The 18169-nt window shown below is 36.3% G+C and overlaps 1 protein-coding gene across 1 annotated transcript in view; it reads left to right on the top strand.

Moving 5' to 3' along the window:
- The window catches only part of Mfsd14b (major facilitator superfamily domain containing 14B), a 41876-nt gene that overhangs the window by 15468 nt on the left and 8239 nt on the right, over positions 1 to 18169 (top strand). The window contains exons 3-8 of the mRNA XM_050144076.1: positions 4386 to 4448; positions 4855 to 4982; positions 7719 to 7833; positions 13085 to 13303; positions 14737 to 14850; positions 16503 to 16574. Of these exons, the coding sequence (XP_050000033.1) occupies positions 4386 to 4448; positions 4855 to 4982; positions 7719 to 7833; positions 13085 to 13303; positions 14737 to 14850; positions 16503 to 16574 (711 nt within the window). The remainder of the gene's footprint in view (positions 1 to 4385; positions 4449 to 4854; positions 4983 to 7718; positions 7834 to 13084; positions 13304 to 14736; positions 14851 to 16502; positions 16575 to 18169) is intronic.

The raw sequence follows: 18169 nt of genomic DNA, 5'->3' as shown, positions 1-18169 counted from the left end.
ACTTGGCAAATATGTTGTTCACTTCTATCTTTTTTTTATTTTTTTAGATGCTAATTTGGGGTTCTTTGATAAGGAGCTAAATTAGTTTTGTTGTTGTTGTTTGTTTTCTCTTTTTCTTTTTTTTCTCTGTATAACATCCCTGGCTCTCCTAGAACTCACTCTGTAGACCAGACTGGCCTCATACTCACAGAGATCCGCTGCCTCTGCCTCCCAAGTGCTGGGATTAAAGGCATGCACAATCGCTGCCCAGCTCAAAATTAGGGTTTATTTAGTCACAGCCAGTACTCATGTATCCTCTTTTATGTTTATGTATGTCATCATTCTATTTATTCCTTGGCATCTTGAACCCATCACCTACAGTGATTTAACTATTAAGATGATAGCATATGTTTGCTTTCATTTTTAACCTTAATGTACCAAGTAGACAATACTTTTATTTTTAATAAGGCAAAAACAAAAAATCCAAACAAAAGCAGTGTTGGAATCATGATTTGGAAACTTAGAATACCATATACATATTAATATTTTGTCCATTTAACTCATTTTTTATCTGAGAATAATTTCATGGAGTGGAGAAAAGCATTTTATTTCTTGGTTCACAGTCTTCGAAAAATGTTACTTATGTAGCCATGGCTTAACTTACAGTTTTAATTAATTTATTTGATAATATAACTAAAGTTTGCATCACTGATGTCTTGTAGCTATAGCAGTTTTATGATATTGCCTTCATACAGTGTGGGCCTACCGTGTAGTACTAGTAGTAGTATTAGCACATTAAAATGACCAGTCCCTTATTTCCATGCTCTTTGAGGGCTTAATCTTGATTCAGTTTGATTAATCTGATTAAACTAATGCCCTAGGGTACATTTTAATCAACTGCTTAATTGAATAAACTAAATAGTCACAGAAACAAGAATTTCATTTCTTTTAATTTATAGAAATTATTTTTCATGCTGACTTTGAAACCTCAGTGGATACTTAAGAATAGAGTATTCCCTACTCATTTATCTTTTTCATGTGGTGGTTTGAAAAATCCAGACTGTTCTTTGACCACTTTCTTGTGACATTCAATTCTCTCATCCTTTATTCTGAACTGACTTTCAAGATAATGTGCCCATTCATTCCTTCATTTGACCAACATACATTTTTCTCTTATCTGCCACTTGATCTTTTGACTAGCTGTCTTGTCTCTTTAATAAGTGTGTCTTTCCAGGAGTTACAATGGCTGGAATGAGGTAGAACTGTCTACTAGATGTTTTGGTCACATTACATAGTCACATTGCTAGATAATTTACTCTTTATAAGGGAAAAAATAGTAAGTGTTGTAACTAGAGAGTCACATGTATACCATCTTGATTTCTAGAATCATGAGATGCTACAGATTGACTTGCTGGCTTTAGTAGATGTTCTTTTTGGATTTTGTAAAATATNTTTTAAAATAAAATTTATAGAATGGGCCTGTGCTGAGGACCCTGCAAGCCTCAGATCCAGTGGGGAGATTATCCAAGAAAGGTGAAGAATGAAACTCCAGTCAGTACCAGCTTTGCAGGACTGGCTCAAAATTTCCAGCCTGACTTTGTGGTTTATTTTTCTTACCCATTTAAGCATAGTAAAGATTTGGAAAAAGGTTTCTACATGACAGTTATTGCAACAAAGCTTTAGGCATAACTACAAAAAGCTCCCTAACAAAGTAGCAAAGCACCTGCGACCTTTAAAATAAAAATGTGTTCTTATTGGTTAATTAGCAGAACTTAAGGCTAGGACCTAGAGAGGAAGGATTTGTAATAAGCATAAAGATAGATTCTGTTGATGAAGAATGCAAAGTACATGGGACCTCTATCATGGGTTTCTATGCACTAAGGGACAAAGCTCAGGATTAGGGGCTAAGCAATTCTCAGATTTGGAGGAAATTCAGATGGAGGCTGGCTCCTAATGGAACAACAAAGGATCACCAGGTTGACTTCACCCCAGCATTTCAGGTGACCAGGATATGTTCATTTCCTTCCATTGAAGAAAATAGGCCCCCATGACTGATAATCCTGGTTTCTCCAATGCTTACTCTAAGCTATGCTTCCTACAGGCGCGTTTATGTAAATGATTAATTATTAAAGTTAGTAAGTACCACTCAGTATCTAATAAATATTATTAGTTAAATCTTTGTTTACTGTTGTGTAGCTGACAGTGTACAAAGCACTAATCTAAATCAAACAGATACAGTGAGCTTTTCTTGGCATTTGTTTCTCTTACTAATAGTTTACTTAAATGAATGGCTGCACATGTGTGTACAGTGTCAGTGGAGAACATAAGAGGGTGTAGGATACCTTGGAACTGGAGTTACAGGCAGTTGTGAACCCTGTGATGTGAGTACTGAGAAGTGAACCTTGATTGGCCATAAGAACAGTGAGCATTCTTAACTGCTGAGCTGGCTCTCCAACTCTGTCTGTCATGTATTTTTAGATATGTAAACAAGGTTAATACTTTAGCAAAGGCAACACCAGATTTCCAACTTTGCTAATCTATAATAAAATTATAAAAAGAAGTGACAAGACAGTGTAAAATAACTATTAGTGAGTCATCTTGTCTTAAAGATTGGGATATATGCATCGTTATACTGCCTCTGGCATCAGTTACATCTGAAACAAAGTCATTAATACAAATTATCATTCCCCATACTAGCATGATGTTTTGTATGCTTAGAATGACTTTTATAGTTGTGATTAGTTGGTGTAAAGCAGCTAAATTTTATGATTTTTAAACAGTATATTGTTAGTATTTTAATTGAGTTTAGTTGGATTTCCTCTGATTCTCTGTTCTGATGCTCTTTTCTTTTTTCTTTTTGGATCTCTTTATTTTCTTCTGTATTTGATTTATAAAGACCTTTTTGTTTTGTGTGTCTTTGGTGCAGTTTTGCCATGTAGAGTATTGTTTGTAATACACACTGATGGAAATATTCAGTCTGGTGGAGAAGAAACATTTTTACTTTAAGCCATTTTAGAAGTGAGGTAAATCTTTTCCTTTTTGTCAGTCTTTCTGGTACATTTCAACAGCTTTTCTCAGTTTTTCTGCTGAATTTGATGTATCAGTTTATATTTATAAGTGAGAGTAGATGCAATAGATGAGGAATTGAAAGAGATGTTTTCTGGGACTAGGCAAATAATATAAATGCATGATTTGGCTGAGAGTGTGCTGGTGTTATAGTTCCAATGCCTGTTTCCTTGACAACAGTCATCATGATCTTTTACTAGCCAATTAGCCATAGATAGTCTTTCAAGCTCCATGTTTTAAAGTCTATGGGTTGCTGTAAGAAGCTGGAGAACCACATGGGACATAGACACATTTATTAAGGAGGCGTATACTTACTTATTCATATGGGTGAGGCATTTGGGGAGGGTATATTCTTGCACATGCCCAATCTGCAGCATACAGTTTTAGCTGAAACTAAAGGATATTTTGAAAGTGTATTAGCATAGGAATCTCCCCTAGTAGAAACAGGAACTCTTGATCTGGTTTAGAGATAATCACTCTTCCATTTCCTCTAGAATACAGAAGGATTGTACAATGTAGATAAAGGGCATTATGCTGCTTTTAACAGCACTAAGTAATCTGAAGCACTGTTGGTTTGAATTACACCCCACTTAATTCTGTAAATGGTCCACTTTGAGGACCAACTACAAAGGTTAGCAGCTTTGACAATAATATATTGTTAAGAGTTTTTCTTTGTGACATATTTTAGTAATGCATTCTCTTATAGCTCTCTGTTTTTGTATGTGTGTATGTGTGTATCTTTTCATATAGGAGTTTTGGGAATCTGGAAAAGTAATTTATTGAAAGTTCTCTTTTAACATCATTTATTAATTTACTTCAACTGTTATTTGTAAAAATGAAATATAGTGCTCTGTGGGGGGCTGAGAGATTGATTGATGTATAGATATTCCTTCCTAAGATTAATTCAAGGAGCTGGAGAGATAGCTCAGCAGTTATGGGTACTTGTTGCTCCAGCACCCACACTGGAGCTTAGAACCGTCTGTAACTCCAGTCCTGGGTTATCAGATGCCTTCGGCTTGGCTTTGTGGACACCATGCTCTAAATATTTTATGACAAAAGCACCTATGAGTGCTAGGGCTTATCTTGTCTAGTTCTTATTGTTAGTGTTTTATTATGTTATTGTCTTTTCATGGCTTCAAGGTGTTTTGTTTTATTTTGGTTTTGAGACAAGGTTTTCCTCTGTAGCTCTGACTGAAGTGGTTTGTTCTTGTTGTTTAAGATTTCATATACATTTTATAATTTTTAGAGTTCATCCTGTTTAGCCTTCCAGTAATAAAGGCAGGAATCTTTACTTTTAATTTATATTTGAAATATGTCTTGATGTTTATTTGTTTTTATAGGTTTTACATGAAACATTTCCTCAACACACATTCCTCATGAATGGTCTCATTCAAGGTGTAAAGGTAAGAAAAAAATGTGTGAAATCATAGTGAATCAAAACCAGGAATCCCTATTAAGTCAGAAAAAAATATAAAACACAAATACTTATAATGTATAAAATAATTTAACGTTAAAAAGCCAAGTGAATACTCTAAATGACTTAGGTCATTTTTATCTATATATACATGGCAAATCTATAAATTCTTATATAAACCTTTAATTGCTCTGCCAGGCAACAGTTCTATTTAACCCTTCATGCTTATATAATATTTGTCTATGCATTATGCTTATGTCTTAAACAATATAATTCAAATTGTAATTATGCTTTAGTAATTTTAGCAATATTGATGAATACATATAGAAAGGAAGAATTATAAGTAATAAAGGGATCATACTTTAAATGTAACCTTTGCTTCTGTTTGTTCTTAGGGCCTGCTCTCTTTTCTGAGTGCTCCACTCATAGGAGCTCTCTCTGATGTGTGGGGCAGGAAGCCCTTTCTCCTTGGCACAGTCTTCTTTACCTGCTTTCCTATCCCACTGATGAGGATCAGCCCTTGGTGAGTAGCTGAATTCTTCACTGTCATACTGGTCTGCTTTGAGTCTTATGTAAATAAAAACAGGTTGGCTACCACTCCTAATCCAAATATCCAAAATGTGAAATGATCTATAAACATTCCAAACTTTTTGAGTACTGACATAACACAAATCTAATTGGTTCAAGTATATACAAACTTTACCTCATAATGATCAAGTATAGAATAAAATAATGAAAAAGTATTTCAAATATTGAATAAAATGACTTTTAGACTGTGCATAAGGAATATACAGAATATGGATAAATTCTGCTTTACGCTTGGGTCCTATGCTTAAGATAACTCATCATATATATGCACAATTCAAAAAGGAAAAAATCCAAAACACTTCAATCCCAATCATTTATGAACTCAACCATTACTTTGATCTGCAGAACACTCTTTAACCATTTCAAAGTAAACTCTACTTAGTTGAAGAAATTCAAGGTGGCTCTAAGAGAAGATATTGATGCTATGATGTCATAGGAAGTCAGTGCTGAAAGTGCCCTCACAGTTCCTGTCCTCACCACTGTGCTGTGGTTGACTTTGCCAATGTATTTTTTTTTTGTCATTTCATTGCACTGTGGCACTGAATAAAAATTGTGTATATAAGAATAAACAGGATTCACATTTTGCATACTCCATAAAGACCCTTAGCTTATTAGAATATATGATATGAATTTAAATTAATTTTTGCTCTTTAGTATGATGAATCCAGGTTTTTTGTTTTGTTTTTGCTGTTTTTATTTTTTTCCTTTTTTTAATTTTAGTTTTTTTAGTTCTAGACCTTGGGATAGTACCTTAACCAGTATTTCTGGTGTTGAGATGCTCTTGCTGTGTGAAAATACTTTTATTTGATTATCAGGAATTCTTGTTAAGTAAATTTTTTGGATACCGTAATAATTTTATCTTCTACCAAGTAATTTTTTTTGTAGAATACTAATGCACCATGCCTTTCTTTTTTATTAAAAATTCCCTTTGCTAGCGTAATATTTATTTAAATCCTTAACATTTGATGGTTCTACTCTTATATATCCTATTCGTTTGTTGTAATACAAAATAGCCTTTTATCATAGTTGCTTGATTTTCTGAGTATATTAAATAATTTTACCTCATTCCATCTAGCTTTATGCTCTTTACTGCCCTTTGAAACCTTAATAGCTAATGAATGGTATTTAATTAAAGTGATGATGGTGGTGTTTTCTTCTATTTTGTAAAGACTGTTATAATTTTTCTTCATTAGCACTTTCTTTTTTCCTTTTTTTCTAAAATCTAATGTGTATGAGTATTTTGCCTTTATGTATGTCTATGCACCATGTATGTATGTGGTGCCTACAGAATCAGAAGAGGTTGTTGGACTCCCTGGATTTGGAGTTAGACACAATTATGAGCAGCCATATGGGTATTGGGAATTGAGCCTGAGTCCTGGAAAAGCAGCCAGTGCTCTTAACCATTGAGCTATGTCTTTAGCATTTTGTTTCTATTTTATTCAAGGGTTTTCACTTTTAAAATAAAGACTTATTGATAATATTCAGAATTTATTTATATCAAAAATTAGATATGAGATGTTATTAGATGGCTTTTAGCATAAATGGGGTTTTTTTGCTGTTTTTGTTTTGTTTTGTTTTTGTCTCCTTTAAAACTGTTATGGTGCCCATGAGATGGCTCAGTGAGTAAAAATACTTGATATGTAAGCATGAGGACCTGTGTTCAGTCCCTGGTATCCATAGTTGAAGGAGAGAACCAACTCTTGTCTGACCTGTCCAAGACATGATGCCACACGCATGGCTACTCTTTCATACATCATGTATATATAGAGAGCTGCAATAACAGTAACAACAAAATTTGAATATTTTAAAGAACTATTAATAGATTAATTATGTTACTGACTGTTAATTAGTAATTTTTAATATTAAAATATCTTTATGTTATAAAATAAACTCTACTTTGTATTCTGTAATATTCTGGCTTTTGCTATTTTAACTTTTTTCAATGTATTTATGCATATTGTAGAAATTTTTGGTTTGAATTATGTTAACATTTTTTGTTGTACTGTTTTTGTATAGGTTGTTTTTTTGTGTATATCTATGTGAGGGGTTGGACCCCTTACAACTGGAGTTACAGTTGAGAGCTGCCATGTGGGTGCTGGGAATTTTACCTGGGTCATCTGAAAGACCAGCCACTCCTCTTAACTGCTGAGCCATCTCTCCAGCCCCATATAAAATTTTAAAAAGAAAATTTGAAACATTATTGTTTGGCTACCTTTAAAAGTACAGCTATACCTAAAACTATAGCTTTCATTTAGTTCATAATTTTTCTTTCTCTCCTACCACTTTTTAGGCCAACATGTACTCCTGCTAATATTGACCAAACTCCATAGCTGGGCGATGGTGGCGCACGCCTTTAATCCCAGCACTTGGGAGGCAGAGGCAGGCGGATCTCTGTGAGTTTGAGACCAGCCTGGTCTACAGAGCAAATTCCAAGACAGGCTCCAAAGCCACAGAGAAACCCTATCTCGGGAAAAAAAAAAAAAAAAACTCCAGTTAATTTTATATTTATCTTTAAACATATATGCAGATACGGGAGTTTATTTTCATTAGTTTATAATAGTCACATGATATCTTTGCCTTTGATTATAAAACTTGAGTAATTAAAATAATCTTTCAGCTAACAGAAGATGATGTTCTTAATCATATTCTTTTTAAAACTATCTTTTTATAGGTGGTATTTTGGCATGATTTCTGTATCTGGAGTCTTCTCAGTTACTTTCTCTGTAATATTTGCCTATGTAGCTGACTTCACTCAAGAGCACGAAAGAAGTACTGCTTATGGATGGGTAAGATGGTGAACTTTTTGTTTGATTGTTTTGAAACAAAAACTTAAGTAGGCCAAGTTTACTTCAAACTTGGAATTTTTCTTTCATGATCTCTTGAGGGCTAGGGTTATATTTTTATATTGGCTAGTATTTTATTATATTGCGTAGCAATTTACCTGTCATAGGAATTTTTGTTATTTTGAGGTCTTAGGGCAGACTAGACTCAAACTCAGTGAGTATCTTAGGATCACCTTGAACTTCAGAGTTCCTCCTCCCTTCATTTCCAGAGTGCTAGGATTACAGGCATACACCATTATGTCCAGCTTGTAGACTTAAAAACTAGAGTAATTAATAGCAATTCTGTTAAAAATTGACAAGAAATTGGTGTTTGAGATAACATCAGAAATAGATTTTAGAAATGTGAGAGTCTCAACAATGTGTCTCAGGTACTCATTTGAGACATAACCTATAGAAAAAAAAGGTTATTAATTTGGAAGATGGTGTTGAATAAATATCAAAAGTTATGAGGAATTTATTTTTTGATATTTTTTTCTATTTTTTTAATATAATTTTTTTATTGAAAAAAAAAATTTCCGCCTCCTCCCCGCCTCCCATTTCCCTCCCCCCCCTCCTCTCCCCCCCCCTCCCCCGTCTGAAGAGCAGTCAGGGTTCCCTACCCTGTGGAAAGTCCTAAGTCCTCCCCGCTCCATCCTGGTCTAGGGAGGTGAACATCCAAACTGGCTAGGCTCCCACAAAGCCAGAACATGAAGTAGGATCAAAACCCAGTGCCATTGTCCTTGGCTTCTCAGCAGCCCTCATTGTCCGCCATATTCAGAGTCCGGTTTTATCCCATGCTTTTTCAGTCGCAGTCCAGCTGGCCTTGGTGAGCTCTCAATAGATCAGCCCCACTGTCTCCGTGGGTGGGTGCACCCCTCGTGGTCCTGACTTCTTTGCTCATATTTTCCCTCCTTCTGCTCCTCCTTGGGACATTGGGAGCTCAGTCCGGTGCTCCAGTGTGGGTCTCTGTCTCTATCTCCATCCATCTCCAGATGAAGGCTCTTTATTTATCTCTAGAAACCGATTATGAGTGAGTACATCCAATGTTCATCTTTTTGGGTCTGGGTTACCTCACTCAGGATAGTGTTTTCTATTTCCATCCATTTGCACGCAAAATTCGAGAAGTCATTGTTTTTTACCGCTGAGTAGTATTCTAATGTGTATATATTCCACACTTTTTTCATCCATTCTTCCATTGAAGGACATCTAGGTTGTTTCCAGATTCTGGCTATTACAAATAATGCTGCTATGAACATAGTTGAACAAATGCCCCTGTCATATGATCGGGCATCTCTTGGGTATATTCCCAAGAGTGGCATTGCTGGGTCCAGGGGTAGGTTGATCCCGAATTTCCTGAGAAACCGCCACACTGCTTTCCAAAGTGGTTGCACAAGTTTGCATTCCCACCAGCAATGGATGAGGGTACCCCTTTCTCCACAACCTCTCCAGCAAAGGCTATCATTGGTGTTTTTGATTTTAGCCATTCTGACAGGTGTAAGATGATATCTCAAAGTTGTTTTGATTGAAGAGGATACCAGAAAATGGAAGGATCTCCCTTGCTCTTGGATTGGGAGGATCAGCATAGTAAAAATGGCAATTCTACCAAAGGCAATTTATAGATTCAATGCAATCCCCATCAAGGTCCCATCAAAATTCTTCACAGATCTTGAGAGGACAATAATCAACTTTATATGGAAAAACAAAAAACCCAGGATTGCCAAAACAGTCTTATACAATAAAGGAACTTCGGGAGGCATTACCATCCCTGACTTCAAACTCTGTTACAGAGCTTCAGTATTGAAAACAGCTTGGTATTGGCATAAAAACAGAGAAGTTGACCAATGGAATCGTATAGAAGATCCAGATTTTAACCCACAAACCTATGAACACCTCATTTTCGATAAAGGAGCTAAAAGTATACAATGGAAGAAAGAAAGCATCTTCAACAAATGGTGCTGGCACAACTGGATGTCAACCTGTAGAAGAATGAAAATAGACCCATATCTATCACCATGCACAAAACTCAAGTCCAAATGGATCAAAGACCTCAATATCAGTCTGAACACACTGAACCTGATAGAAGAGAAAGTGGGAAGTACCCTACAACAGATGGGCACAGGCGATTGCTTCCTATGTATAAACCCAGCAGCACAGACATTAAGGGCAACATTGAATAAATGGGACCTACTGAAACTGAGAAGCTTCTGCAAAGCAAAGGACACTGTCACTAAGACAAAAAGGCAACCTACTGACTGGGAGAAGATCTTCACCACCCCCGCAACAGACAAAGGCCTGATCTCCAAAATATATAAAGAACTCAAGAAACTAGACTTTAAAATGCTAATTAACCCAATTAAAAAATGGGGCACTGATCTGAACAGAGAATTCTCAACAGAAGAAGTTCAAATGGCTAAAAGACACTTAAGGTTATTTTTTGATATTTTGACATTAGACAGTCGCATTTTCTTAGTCATGATAATGATATTATAGCTATGTATGAGAAGAAAGAACTATTAAAAGGTGACAGCAGAAGCATTTTGGGCCAGAAGGGCAGTAGATCACATCTTTGCAAGTTAGCTTCACACACACACACACACACACACACACACTTAAAAAAAAAAAAAGACAGGGTTTGAGAGAGGATTTTGCCATGTAGCCTTGACTGCCAGGCTGGACTCTTAATTCAGAGATCCACCTTCTGCAAAGTACTTTTAAATGGTTTAGAGATAAGATAGCATACACTCATATTGATGAGCAATTATAGACACATGTTCAGTATCTGGGATATATATATATGTTGTAAAAAGAAAAGTGATCTGTAGGTTAAAGGAGGATAAGAGCCAGAAACCCAGATAATTTCTTTCTTGTACCCTTTTCTTTAAAGTACTGCTTCTTAAAATAAAGTGCTCATTCCTGTTATCTGATTACATGAGTAAATTCACTGATCATTTTCCAACCTACAGGTAAGTTACTTCCATTCCACAAAACACATTATTTTATTGACTTCAGGCACCCATAGTTAGCGTCTCTTTCCCTTCTGACTACTATCTGCCCACTCTCTCCCTTCCCGCCTCCTGTGAACATTATTCATGCGTCATCCTAAATTGAAAGCACTGTGCATTACTGTTCAGGATAGAGGAAAAAGTGAATAGGAAGGCTTCGAAGAAGGAAACATTGAAAGTGGGCTGTAAGTGTCATGAAGACCAAAAGCCTGTATCTGATAGAAGTGCAGCTTTCTTCTCCACCTTGTCTTATGCATGGAAAACGTCTATGGACATTAATTTCCTCACAATGTTATTAGACTATAAAAATGTGAATGGATACATGAAAACAAACTTGTACATATTTGATGTATATACATCATATAATGTCTGACTGGTTAGACATTTTGTTTCCTTCAGGTTAAACATTTTTCCCTTTTTTTGTCTTTTATTGTGTGTGTGTGTGTGTGTGTGTGTGTGTGTGTGTGTGTGTGTGTGTGTGTGTGAACGACTACCATAACTTGCTACTCTTCTTCTATCATGTTATGGGAATCAAACTCTGGTTACCAGGCCTGTGCAACAGGCATGCTGAGCCATGTTGTCAGCCCCATTTATTTTTTCCTTATGGTGGAATTTTCATAGCTGTTTATTTTTTGCTTTCAGTGGAAACACAATTTATAGTGCTTCTGTGCTAATTACAGAAAGAGTTTTGATAGTCACTAGTAGTGACTGTCACTTAATTACTTAATCTCTAGCTCAGTTTCTCATTGTAGATGACAGTTAGGATTAGTGCTTATTCATGAGGCATGGCAAGAGATGTGACCGCCCAAAAACTTAACATTGTTTCCATAACACTTGAGGATGGTACCCTAGCGCTCAAGTAACAACTGAAGACAGTACAGCACAGTTCCCATAGCTGTTTGCTTGTTCTTGCAATTTGTGGCACTTATGTAGCTGCCTGGACTTTTTCAAATAAAATGGTAAGATCTCTGTAATTTTCACATACTAAATAACTGAGTTTCAGGAATTTTTATTTCCCAAACTAAAATTTTCCATATCTTTATTCTCCACTGCAAAAGTCTTTTTTCTATCATTTTTAGCTTTGAAAGCTTTTTAATGTAGCATTAGTTTTATATGTATTATGTTTTTATATTCAGTTGTGGGATAATAGGTGATACAAAAATGTCATTGCTTACCAGGAATCATAGTCAGATATAGTGATTTCTAGTGCTTCTTTTTAAATAGCATTTTTACTTAATCTTTTAAAATTTCATACATGTATATAATATATCTTGATCATATCCATCTCACACACTCCTAGAACCCCCATGATACCTTCTAATTTCATTTCACTCTTTATAGTGTTTTTTCCTTAACTCACTAACTCCTTATGTGATTTTCTTTCTTTCTAATAGCATCTTCTAGTTTTAATAACTTAGCAGCATGTTTTTGGTACTCTAATCTGCTTATAATTTAGAGAATGAATATTTACATTATATTTGTAAATGTAGAACATAGAGCTTTAGTGTAATAAGGCTTACTAACTACTGCCCTAACCAGAAAGCTTTAACCTCTCCACAAATCTTTAATTTTCTTTTGTGTGGGTGTTGGTATGAGTGGTACTAATGATCACACCCAGTGTCCTGAGTATGCTAGCTAAATAGTCTATCACTTAGCTGTATATTCCCAGCCTTCATTCTTTTATTTTTACTAATGCAGTTATTTTGGTTATAGCTTTTTCTCTTAAAACCAGCTACCTTTTCCCCCACTGTGTTAATGAAATAGTTATAAAGAGATAAATGGGTATGTGGGGAAATATACTGGTTTTGGATGAATCAGATACAGTACCTGAGAAATTTATAGATTTCATCATCAGTTCTTCAGAGATTTAGGGTTTTTTTGTTTTGGTTTGGTTTTTTTTTTTTTTTTTTTTGAGACAGTTTTATTATGTAGCTTAGACCTGGGCTTGAACTCAACCTAAGTACTGTGATAACAGGCATGAACTACCATGTCTCATGCTAAGCAGGTGCATGCCACTGAGATATAACCCCGGCCCTGAAAGAATTGTTTTAATACTCTTCTTTGTTGTACATCTGTTTTCCAGTTAAACAGGCAAAACCAGTTAGTGTTTTATGAGGAAAACTCCTGCAGTAGGTGGGCCTCTTGGGGAGAACATGCTCTCTCCACTGATGTTCATATTTAGGATCCTAAATGACTGTATTTTTTTCCCGTAGGTCTCAGCTACCTTTGCAGCTAGTCTGGTTAGCAGCCCAGCCATTGGAACATACCTCTCTGCAAATTATGGAGACAGCCTTGTTGTGCTGGTCGCCACAGTGGTGGCTCTACTAGACATCTGCTTCATTTTGGTAGCAGTTCCAGAATCTCTACCGGAGAAAATTAGACCTGCTTCCTGGGGAGCTCAGATTTCTTGGAAACAAGCAGACCCTTTTGCGGTAAATAAGACATGAAAATATTTACTTCCTATATATTTCTTTTTACTGAGAAAAATAAGACTATATATAGAGTCTCAAATATATATACCAACAGTTGTTGATTCATTTCTTTTACAGTAAAAATAAAAAAAAAAAACTTTACTTACAAGTAAAGGGCTGAGAGACTGAGAAATACAGAACTAAGTTGTGAGACAAAATATTGCCCTCAAAGACATGGTTGTTTTATCACTTAATAAAATGAATGAAGATAGTAGGAGAGGGGTGTAATAGGGAGTATATCACACTAACAAGAAATAGTGCTAGGAAATTTTTGTACCTCTCTCTCCCTGTCATACCGACTTTTATAGAATAGTTGTAAACCACATTGTCAGAATGTCATCCTCTTATCACAGTTGGCTTTAGTTTTTGAGTTGGGTTTCTCCTGAACCTGGAACTCATCAATCTCATAAGACTACCTGACCAGAAAGTTCCATGGATCTTCCTGTCTCTGCCTCCCCAGTGCTAGGATTATAGGCATGCACCACAGTGCCTTGCTTTTTTATGTGCTGCAAATCAAACTTGACTCTTCATGCTTGTACAGCAGGCACTTTACCAACTGAGCCATCTCCCCAGTTCCTTAAAATTATTTTCTAAAATGATCACTCAGAGTACTTCCTGGAGATCTTGCCTGTTCCTCTTATGTGTTAGTTATATTGTCAGATGGTGAGCAAGGAGTTTGAGGGAGGAAACAGGAATGGGTTAGAGAGCCTGCAAGCTACTTATCTATATATGTATGTGAGTATGTATGTATATGTATTTATCCCTTGTAGTGATCAAGTTACATGTAGAAACTTCTCTGTAAAACAGAACTACTGTGGCTTATTTTTCAGGGTAGCTATAAGGTCTCCAATTAACATGTGTAAGTTAACTGATCTAATGTCTTGTGTAGCAAGGTTTTAGTAGACATTAGTTGTTTTGGTATTGATTATATAAAGTTTATAGATGATGACCTAAAAGTTGTGTGACACTTGTCACTCCTGTTCAAATAAAAGTTTTAGGATATACCAATTGTCTTCCTGGTTTCAGGCAACTTGACTATCAATAACTTGAAGAATAGAGTGATTTTATGTATAGTGAAAACTATGGAAGAGGTAAAAAGGAAGATCAGAATATCAAGTTTATCCTCAGCTGCATACACGTTTGAGCCCAGCCTTGGCTACATGAGACTTTGTGTCAGAAAAAGAAAGAAAACCTTGTAATTAAAATCATATAAAAGAAGTTACTTTACAAATCCAGAGAGATAACTGATTTTTCTTAAGAAGGTTTGGTAGAAACATTTTTTCAGGGCCTGTTTATAGGTTGTTCAAGATATCTTGACAGAGATATATAAAAATAGTGAAGCCAGTGTCACAAGAACACTGACATTTGTGTTTTTGCTCTCTACTTATTCCCAGTCCTTAAAGAAAGTTGGAAAAGATTCTACAGTCTTACTCATCTGCATCACAGTGTTTCTCTCATACCTTCCTGAAGCTGGACAATATTCCAGCTTTTTTCTCTATCTCAGGCAGGTAAGTAGTCCTAGTAGCCTTCTAACATGTAGATATCAAAGACGTAGAATTTTCTAAGATAGGTTGGAGAAACCATTGTAGAAAGGAAATGTGAATTTATTTCTAGAGACGTCACAAAGCAGGGGCATATAATGGCATCATGAGTAACTGGAGCGACAGGTGTGGGTAGCCATGCCTACCTTCTTGCTGTGAGGCAAGGGTGTTGCTTATATCTAGGATTTAAGAACACAGTAAGACATCTACTTTGGAAAAATTCCTTTAAAATAGAGAATTATAAGAAACAAAACTCTGAGCCTTTTGATTCTTGTAAACCTGGTTAATTGGCCTAGAATTTGCTGAGCAGACCAGGCTAACTTAGAGAAATCTACCTACCTTTGTCTCCTGAGTGCTGGGATTAAAGTCATCCACCACCAAATCTGAGACCCTTATCTAAAATAGCATTTAGAGTGAACAATGTGGGATTTCTCTCTGTATGCTGAGAATATGTTTTATTATCATTGGTTAATAAAACAGTGTTGTAATTAATGTAGTTTTGTGTGATTATTTGGGTCTGGGCAGCTGGGAAACTAAAGTGCAGTCTCCGTTTACATTGAACCAAATTAAGAGAAGATACAGAGCTGTCATATCTCTTACCCACAGGTGCACGCTGGTACCAAAGGGATTCATTTAGTACGGTTTATGAGCCTATATATTTTTATAAAGGAGCACCACTCAGTTTGTACTTTGTGATAAGTTCACTCTTGGCATTGCTTACATGTTTTAGCAGTTATGCATAAAGCTGATAATAGGCTGCCTTCACCTCCTTTAGTGCTGAAATTATAGGCATGAGCTATACCACCAGGTCCAGATTTTGTAATTGAATATGATTGGGTTGTAACAGAAGACCCAGAGATTCTAGCACTAGTAATGTATTATTTAATTGTGATTGGGTGGGAGATGCTCATTTATGAAGTAAGAAGACTATATAAAGTTATTTTTAGTATTTTCCTGTATTTTATAGAATTTCAGTAGAAGACAAAGTAATATATCCTTTTAAAAATTATTAATCCTTTTATAGTTACTGTTGCAGTTGGAGGTTTAGAGGTCATTGCCAGTCAGACTTGGCTGTTTACTTAATAGAAGTATATAGGAGCTTTCACAGCACACCTACCGCTGGACCATACCTCGAAGTCTAATATAATTCATCTTCAGTGGGGTCTGGCATCCTCTTGTTCTCTTTTCTCCCCTTCTTTCCTTTTCTCTGTTGCTCACATAATTTTAAAATACAACCGGACTCAAGAGCCACTGACTTCGCTGATGGTCCAGTTCTACCTTGGCAACAGTAAAAGTCAAGTTGCTTTCTTTTACAGTCTCTTTATTGTGCTCTCATTGTTTCCACACTGGGGCAGACTAATTAAGAGAGGGAATACTAAACAGTAGGCATAATAAAATTTTCAAAAAATTCACAATTTGTGCTTACTTATAACTATTTTATGTCACATTTAACTATAAATTTTGGGTTAATTTTTTCAGCTTCTACCTACTGCTTTTGTGAACTTCCCTCAGCTATTTTCTCCTGTCAGTTTTAATAGGGAAAAAACAATTTCTTATTAATTATATCTCTAATAGCTCTTATTACAAAAGTGATTTTTTATTTTTTCTCATTTCTACAGGTCATAGGTTTTGGGTCTGTGAAAATTGTGGCATTCATAGCTATGGTAGGAATTCTGTCAATTGTGGCTCAAGTAAGTGTTTTTTACAACATGTGGATTAAAAAGGCAAAGCTTCCCACCCCCCACCCTCCACCCCCCGCCGCCAATCCTGATAATCTCAGTTCTATAAGAAGCCAAGGATACAAGTTTCAAAGAGTTCCTCCACACTGTTGCCTCAGCTGCTTAACTCCTGCTGTAACATACCTTGCTCATGTAGAGAACCACTGAATTCAGGAAGCTAGCTGGTAGGGACACAACTCACGGAACTGGTTGTACATACAATACTGAAATCCTTAGGATTCAGTAGAACTTCATACAGATTTCATTAGGATGTTATTTGTAATTTGTGCTGGATCCATTCTTCTTACTCACTGCCAAAACAACTGGGTTAACAGGATGGCGAAATGACTTGGTCAGAGAAGCTTATTGCCAAGCAATGACCTGAGTTCAGTCCTTGGAACCGTCATGGTAGAAGGAGAAAACTGACTCCTGCAAGTTGTCTTCTGACCTCCACATACATGCTGGGCCATGTGTATACACTTGAGATAAATAGGTATAAAAACTATTTTAAAGGAAAATAAAGTAACCAGATACAGCAAAATTAACCAGTGGAATGTTAAAATTAATTAGAAATAAGTGTCTTCTAGATGCTGCTGTCTCCAGGACTAAACAAACAAGGATCAGCATATTAGAATATATAGAGAGAGTAAATAGCAGTGCATTCTTTCCAACCTATTATAATTTCAATCTAGAAAGGCAAGAATATTGTCCTCCTGTGCTCCAGGGACAGTCACTATAGCTTATGTGGATTGCCCAGAGACTGTTCCCTCGAAATGGCTATCTCGGCCAGGCTACTTGTTCTTCTGTGATTAACTCTGCAGAGGAAATGAGAAGTCTGGGAAACTAACTAGTCTACCAAATGAGAGAATGAATACATAGAAGCAAACTATTTCTTTGCTGGTTTTGTTTTAACTGTTGGAACATGTTAGCAAATTATGTTAAACTTATGATTTTCTTTTGTTTTTTTTATATTAAGCTTGTTTGCCCATAGGTGTCTTTATCTTCCTTTTCGTACTGTCCCTACAAGATATATTTAACATAATATATATTTATTAAAAATGAAGCTCTTATCATTCTTTTTTAAATTTTTTTATTTTTTTTTAAATTGAGAAAAGGAAAAAAAGTTTCCGCCTCCTCCCAGCCTCTCATTTCCCTCCCCCTCCTCCCACCCTTCTCCCCCCCCCCCCCCTCCCCCCCCCCTCCCTCTCCAGTCCAAAGAGCAGTCAGGGTTCCCTGCCCTGTGGAAAGTCCAAAGTCCTCCCCGCTCCGTCCAGGTCTAGGAAGGTGGACATCAAACTGGCCTAGGCTCCCACAAAGCCAGAAATGAAGCAGGATCAAAACCCCATGCCATTGTCCTTGGCTTCTCATCAATCCTCATTGTTCGCCATGATCAGAGAGTCTGGTTTTATCCCATGCTTTTTCAGTCACAGTCCAGCTGGCCTTGGTGAGCTCCCAATAGATCAGCCCCACCGTCTCAGTGGGTGGGTGCACCCCTCGTGGTCCTGACATTCTTGCTCATGTTCTCCCTCCTTCTGCTCCTCATTGGGACCTTGGGAGCTCAGTCCAGT

This window comes from Alexandromys fortis, unplaced genomic scaffold, assembly GCF_014885135.2.
Source record: "Alexandromys fortis isolate MF-2015 unplaced genomic scaffold, M_Fortis_MF-2015_v1.1 scaffold_1, whole genome shotgun sequence".
In the NCBI taxonomy this organism is placed as follows: domain Eukaryota; kingdom Metazoa; phylum Chordata; class Mammalia; order Rodentia; family Cricetidae; genus Alexandromys; species Alexandromys fortis.
This window is presented reverse-complemented; position numbering and strand designations above follow the sequence as displayed.